This window comes from Stegastes partitus, unplaced genomic scaffold, assembly GCF_000690725.1.
Source record: "Stegastes partitus isolate 25-593 unplaced genomic scaffold, Stegastes_partitus-1.0.2 Scaffold235, whole genome shotgun sequence".
In the NCBI taxonomy this organism is placed as follows: domain Eukaryota; kingdom Metazoa; phylum Chordata; class Actinopteri; family Pomacentridae; genus Stegastes; species Stegastes partitus.
In genome coordinates, this window is record NW_007577966.1 from 24070 (window position 1) to 30775 (window position 6706).

General features: G+C 40.4%; 1 protein-coding gene across 1 annotated transcript in view; it reads right to left on the reverse strand.

Annotated features, from left to right (window-relative positions):
- Positions 1-6706, reverse strand: part of vps8 (VPS8 subunit of CORVET complex) — a 77841-nt gene that overhangs the window by 14442 nt on the left and 56693 nt on the right. The window contains exons 33-38 of the mRNA XM_008281496.1: positions 6145-6234; positions 4996-5042; positions 4725-4869; positions 3076-3165; positions 2554-2739; positions 2398-2479 (exon numbers count right to left, since the gene is read on the reverse strand). Coding sequence (XP_008279718.1) covers positions 2398-2479; positions 2554-2739; positions 3076-3165; positions 4725-4869; positions 4996-5042; positions 6145-6234 — 640 coding nt within the window. The remainder of the gene's footprint in view (positions 1-2397; positions 2480-2553; positions 2740-3075; positions 3166-4724; positions 4870-4995; positions 5043-6144; positions 6235-6706) is intronic.

Consider the following 6706-nt stretch of genomic DNA (forward strand, 5'->3'; position numbering starts at 1 on the left):
TGCAGCCCTCATTGTATGCAAAATGGTTGAACAAGTTGTCATAATATATCAAGCATATTTCTATACATTTCCATTAGACGTTTTTTCTAAATCTGTCCTGAATTTTTAAATTGCTCACAGGTGAATCTTAACTTTCTCTAATGAAGGGAAATGTGTGTAGTATTACATAGATCAACCAGTTTTCTGAAATAGCTCAAAACGGTGATCAGACTGACATCGAGGAGCATGCTGAGGCAGTAACCAGCGACATCGCAAAGTGTACAGAGGATGTCACTGACATTAAGATCTTCACAGCATGTGGAAACCAAAAACCCTGGATAACTGCAGAGGTGCGCTCACTACTGATGGCCCGTGATACAGCCTTCAGGGTGGGAGACAAGCCTGCTCTTCACTCAGCCAGGTCTGAGCTCTCAAAAGAGATCAAGGCTGTGAGACGCACCTACAGTATGCAGAGAAAATCCAGGAATACCTCTGTGACACAGGAGAAACACCAGACGGATGTGACAGGGAGTCCAGGCACTGACGGACTACAAGACCGGGCAGGGGGTCGACGACGATGACACTTCTCTTCCAGACAGGCTCAACAACTTCTTTGCACGCTTTGAAGCATCAAACCCGACAATCACAGAGAGGGCTGGTCCTTCTCCTTCATCTGTCAGGCCAGCTTTCACCATCAACGCAGCAGACACATGGAGGACCCTAGCCTGGGTCAACCCATGTGTATGTGCAGCAAAATGACAATAAACTTGATTTGATTTAATTTTGATTTGAAAAGGCGCATCTTGTGAAACATCAACTGGCAAATATATATACAGCCAGAGCACAACACAATGTTACAATGTCTGACAATGGAAGGACAAGGAATTGAACAGGATCAACAGCCAGAGAGAAGAAGAAGAGGAAGAAGAGTGAGGCTGCATGGCAGAGGAGTTGAGAGGCAAAACAGAGGAAGGGGCAGAAGAGGCCATGTGCGTGTTCCTGATGAAATAAGAGCCACACTTGTAGACCACGTTCTCAATCATGGGCTTACAATGGCCGAGGCTGGTCAAAGGGTGCAGATAAATGTTGGAAGAACAACTGTATCCTCAATCATTAAGATTTTTCGTCGACCAAACAAGTATGCAATCTAACAATAGACAATGTACCGCAATACTGTATATTTTCCGTAATGCTTCATACAATATTAAAATATTCTACTTGCATTCCACTTGGACCATACAATACAGAGCGTCTTGTCACCTTTTTTAGACACTCTCTACAGGGACCTCATCTCTGAACAAGAGAGGGGTCAGACTGGAGATGACTTGCCAAAGTATGTGATAGTTCGGGACAATGTCAGTTTCCATTGCTTCAACATCATCAGGCAATGGTTTGCGACCCACAACAGGATGCTGATGGAGTTCCTCTAACCTTACTCCCCATTCCATAACCCCATTGAGGAATTTTCCTCAGCATGGAGATGGAAAGTATATGATTGCCAGTCACATACACAGATGACCCTTCTGGCTACCTTTGGACGCAGCATGTGATGACATCACAGCAGATGCCTACAGAGGCTTCACTTTCTGTACCACAATGACATGGTATGTCAACAAATTGCAGTACAAACAGTAAACGCAGAAATGTGAATCTTGTCCAGTCTCTTGCAATCAATCTCCCACATACAATAAGGTGTAACTCACAATTTACAATAATTGTCATCAAAACTTTAGCCATAGTTTACATCAGAACATCCCTCCAGAGTACACTGTTATATTGACAACGTGACTAAACAATTTGACTGTCTAATCCGTACACATTGACGCAAGGACTTGTCATTCTGACGGCACTGACATGTTCATTGACACAGATATTCACTTTTGATAGATGAACTAAGGATTTTGAGCAAGTAATTCCCTTTTGCAGGTAATCCATGGTGTTTTGCTATTCGTACGAATTGTTTTGACAAATGCACTTACTGTTTCGCAAATGTCGAGGATGATTTGAGAAATGTACCAAAGCAACTGAGAAAAACTGTAAGAGGGGTGAGGAAAGTGAATTATGAAGTCTACACTGCCAACACCAAAAAAGGGATATCGGTAATGTTTGCTCGAAGATTTAAATGAAGATTCAGCTGACACTGATGGGAGCTCCACTGTTAAAACCTCCTGATTCAATGACAATTGTGATTCAGTGCAGTATGTTCATTTATAACATATGTTTGCAAAGAAGCCTTTGAGCATGAACTGACAACAAGATGTCATATCAGAGTTGTCCAGCAGAGAGTAGCGTAGATCTGCCAATACAAAATAGTATCTTTACCTTACATGACCCAAAAATGACAGATTTGGGCCAAAGACCTCATGACATCTTTGTTCACATGTGTATAGATATAAATAATTGCATGTGCATGTTTACCCTCAGAGGTGTGTTTGGCATTGTGCCCCTTCACTTGTTTCTGAGAAGCCATCATGGTGTCCAGAAGTGGAAACCATAGATCCTGTGAAAAAACAAAGCAATGACTAAGTTGCAATTAGAATCGCCCACTGCTAAACACAACCACATTCGGTATACCTCTCTTTGTTGCTGGTCCAGGTTCTGACAGCTTTGATGACAGAAGACAATGATGTCATTCAGTGAATCCTTTACTCTTGTTAGCATTGATTCACTGTCTTCCTCGTCCTCATTCTGACCTCCATTTTCTCCTTCAACTCCTCTGTCACTCTCAACAGCGAGGAGACATAGTTTTTGCTTCAGTGTCTTTAGAGGGAGCATAAAAGAATTTAGTGACAATAACAGCTACATAAAATCATAGTTATAGAAATAACATTTACTTACTGTGTTAAAATATTTTAAGGAATCACTACTTTTATATGAATTCACATATCTACTTCACAGCTAAATGTGCACTTCTACTTCTGCCGAACAACTTAAAATAACACTCATATCCCACTGATATGTGTGTATACTGACTAACTTGACTCACTGCCACTTAAGGGTTCTTGTATTTATGTTTAAAAAGGATAGATTATAAATAATAAGTTCATTAACTGATCTAATCAATGATGTGACTGTGACTGAGGGTTCTGTAGTTACCTCTAACAAGACAGCAAACGCTCCTTGAACATCTCCCTTCTTTTGCAGTAGATAGGCTGTCGCCTCATTACAGTGGTACTTCTCTGTTATCTAAAGAGAAAAACATGAAATGTTAAAAAGGCTCTCAAAGGAACTGGTTGGATGCGGAGTCAGTCATGTAGGCTACAAATCATAAGAGCCCTCCCAGCTATTTAACAATCTAGTGGTAAAGTGAAGAGAGCAGGAAGTTTTTGCTGCCTGAAAACTCTGTTAGGGACTGCTCTATCCTGCCCATACTCACCAACAGGTTGTTGACAGACTACTGGTTAAAGATATGTAATGCTGATTAAAAGGTCAAATATTTCACTGGAAAGTGCTGCAATTCTTTGAAGCTTGCATGTCGTCTGTATCCAGACCTTGTTCAGTCCTGTTCCTATTGTTCTGAACTGATAACAGTTTCTCTGTCAGACTAGGAGGGATACCGTCTTCTATTGACTGGCCATTAATATTTGTGTAAGGTATGTTTTTTTCACCTGAAGGTCTTGTCTTTCTATACTGAAAAGAGGAAAGAGTAAACACCTCTTTACAGTAAACATTCCTGGAGTGTTTGCTACACGGATAATGTGTGTTATTTCCTACTATCCTCCTGTACAGACAATACACATGTACTGTATGCTACTGAGGTTAGAGTAAAGAGTAAAAGTTCTCTTTTGCACATGCTCTGCCTTGACACAGTGAGATTGGTCTTTGGACTCACTGTCCAATTAGGGGTAGCAACCACCCATGGCGGTCCCCTACACCAGCGGTGTATTATTATTATTATTTATTTATTTTTTACTAAGAATGTAGGACAAGGTGAGGTGATAAAGAAGCTACTGAAAGTGATTACAAGCAAGCATTTGACATTAAGGTGTCACAGAACTTATGGCAAAGAGAGCTCAAATTTGGAGCAACATTTAGCCCCGTTGCCAGTAACCTTGCACAGAATGTTTGGTATCAACAGAATCACTGGAATCTCAAGAGTCTTATATCACTTGCTTTACTAGCTGAAGAACTGAGCCTAATATGTCCTTCAAAAGACAGCAATGTTCATGCCAGATGTTTCACCCTCATTTTCACATGGTTAGAAGCAGACTAAGTAAACCAAGAACTGTGGAGAAGTATAATTTCAATTTTAAGACTACAATGATTAATGACTCTAGTTTTGTCATTTTCAAAGAAGGCGATTAATTTTTTTTTAGGATACCAGCTTACCTTGTTGTTTTGTGTAGTTGTCTTTTGTTATGCCGTACAGTAAGCATGAACCCCATGACCGTCTACTTTCTTACCTTTGTCTTATACCTCGGGATTGATAAACTACATAAATACTAACAACAGTATCTAAATATACATGACAAAAATAATGCTGTCTTAGACATCTGGACAGACTTAAGTAAATATCACTAACTATTATTACTTGTTTAAATATAGCATAGTTTGAACTGTTAAATAGTGACAACCCTTACAACCAGTACAGATTCATGTGTACAATTATTGGCTCACACCTTTGTAAAAAGTAACGTTAAAGATGCATGAGGATCAAAACAGGAAGGGGGCTCAGAGAGAATGCCTATGTAAAGGCTGTGTGCTACATCCTTGAACAAGTGTAAAAGATATAATAGATTAAGTACTTGTATGGCCTCTTCCAGCCTGTAGTGCTGGGAGGTATGCAGGAAGCCCAGGAGCTGGTGGGGAGCAAAATGGCACAGCAAGTCCAGCAGAAGCTCATTGAGGTCACGTTCCAGAGGCAGGAGGGACTCTGAATGAGGGCCTTCCCTGAATAATAGAGCGGATGGGAGATAAGAAGGAAGAAAAGTAGGAAAAAGACAGGGAGGACAGAAGGGAAATTTAAAACAAATGCAGGAGTAAAGTAGCAAAATGAGAGAAGAATGCACACTGTACCTTGGTTCCAAGAGGCTGCTGAGGAATTTGAAAAGTATCTGGTCATCCTAAAGAGAAAGACAGAAGCCAGCTTTGTAAAAACACTTTAAATCCTTATACATATGTTGTCTTATGTACAAGATCATACATGGCTTGTTATTCTCTTTCAGCTCAGACAGTTGATCAACAACTGATAAATTTCCCAAGAGGCTCAGCGAAAGGGCTGTGTATTATCCATGAAAAAAGTCTCTGTGTACAATCAAATGAAGACTATCCCAATCTCAGCTGTCCTGGCTCATGCCATGGCCTTCCATGTAACTTGTGCATGTTTTTTGTTGGTTTGGCTTTATTGTTGTGTGTGAATGATTTATGATGTATATATTTTATGTAATCCATCCATCTTGTTCCACTTATCCAGGGTTGGGTTGTGGTGGCAACAGCCTAAGTATGGCATTCGAGACATCCCTCTTTCCAACACATGTAAACCCTCCAGTGAGTTATGGGTCTACCCTGGGTGTTCTGCCCCTCATTCAGAAATAGTGCATCTGTTGTCATGCAAGTTCATCCTAGTAAAATGGGTTCTATTCTTCCTTTCTGCCAATAGGGGTCGCTCTCGCCATTACTATGGTGTTATTTGTGTTTTTGGTTGTATAGGTGATAGTGTATAATAACAGTGCCTCCTCGTGGCCAATAGGCGTAAGCAGCAGCTAAATGACTCCAACGGCTGCAGTGAATTCAGCACAGAACGTATGAACATGTGGAGCCACCTCTCTCGGCATCGTTGTTCATTTGGGAGCCTTGGCAAATCGTAATCTGTAAGTTTATGTGATACAATGTAGCGCTGTATTGTGTTCTGCATTACTTTAAGTTTTTATTTGTATCAGTTTAAAGAAACAAAAGAAGAAGGCTTGATAGCAACTATGCAGGTTCTAATACTTTTGAATATTGGTTCTTCTCCTCCTACTTTGTCAACAAATTGCATCTCACACTGTTTGCAGCTACTCAGCTTCATTAGTTTTGGCTCACAGTGTAAAAAGTAAAAATGGTCTTCAGCAGCTGAAGTGCAGGAAGTTTGTACCACTACCTTCATAGCCGACAATTCAACAGTCAGTACTACTGTTACCAAATAAAGAAGACATATGATAACATCACTATTTATGTTGACCATACCTGAAGCTCAGAGATGATTTGCTGAACCTCTTCCACGAAATGAAATAGCACAAGGTCAGCTGATTTGTTGGGGTCTAGGGTTACCAGCTCCTGTAAACATTTGTTAGAGGGTTAACCAAATGCATGCACCGTCACTTACATACATATGGTTAGCTGAAGAATGTGTTCATCCTCCGTGCCCATCATCCAAAAATTTCCAAGTTACTAAATATCCTTCAGAGTACAGTTAAATCTATCAATACCAAATGGAAGTGATATGGCACATACATAAAGAGCAGGCCTTCCTCAAACACTGAGTGACCGAGCAAGAAAGAGACTAGTGAGGAAGGCCACCAAGACACCTATGACGCTTTTTGGTAACAGGCCCCGGAAGGCTTGTAAAGGCAGAGGGTAAAATAAATGCAGCAAAGTACAGGGAAATCAGTGCAGTGTGCAAGAGAACTGTGACTTGGGAGAACATTTGTTTTCCAGCAAGACAGTGACATAAATACATTACTTTCTATGTATTTGTTTTCATGGTAACATGAAAGAGTCTTTTGGGCAAATTCTTGTAAAAAAAAAA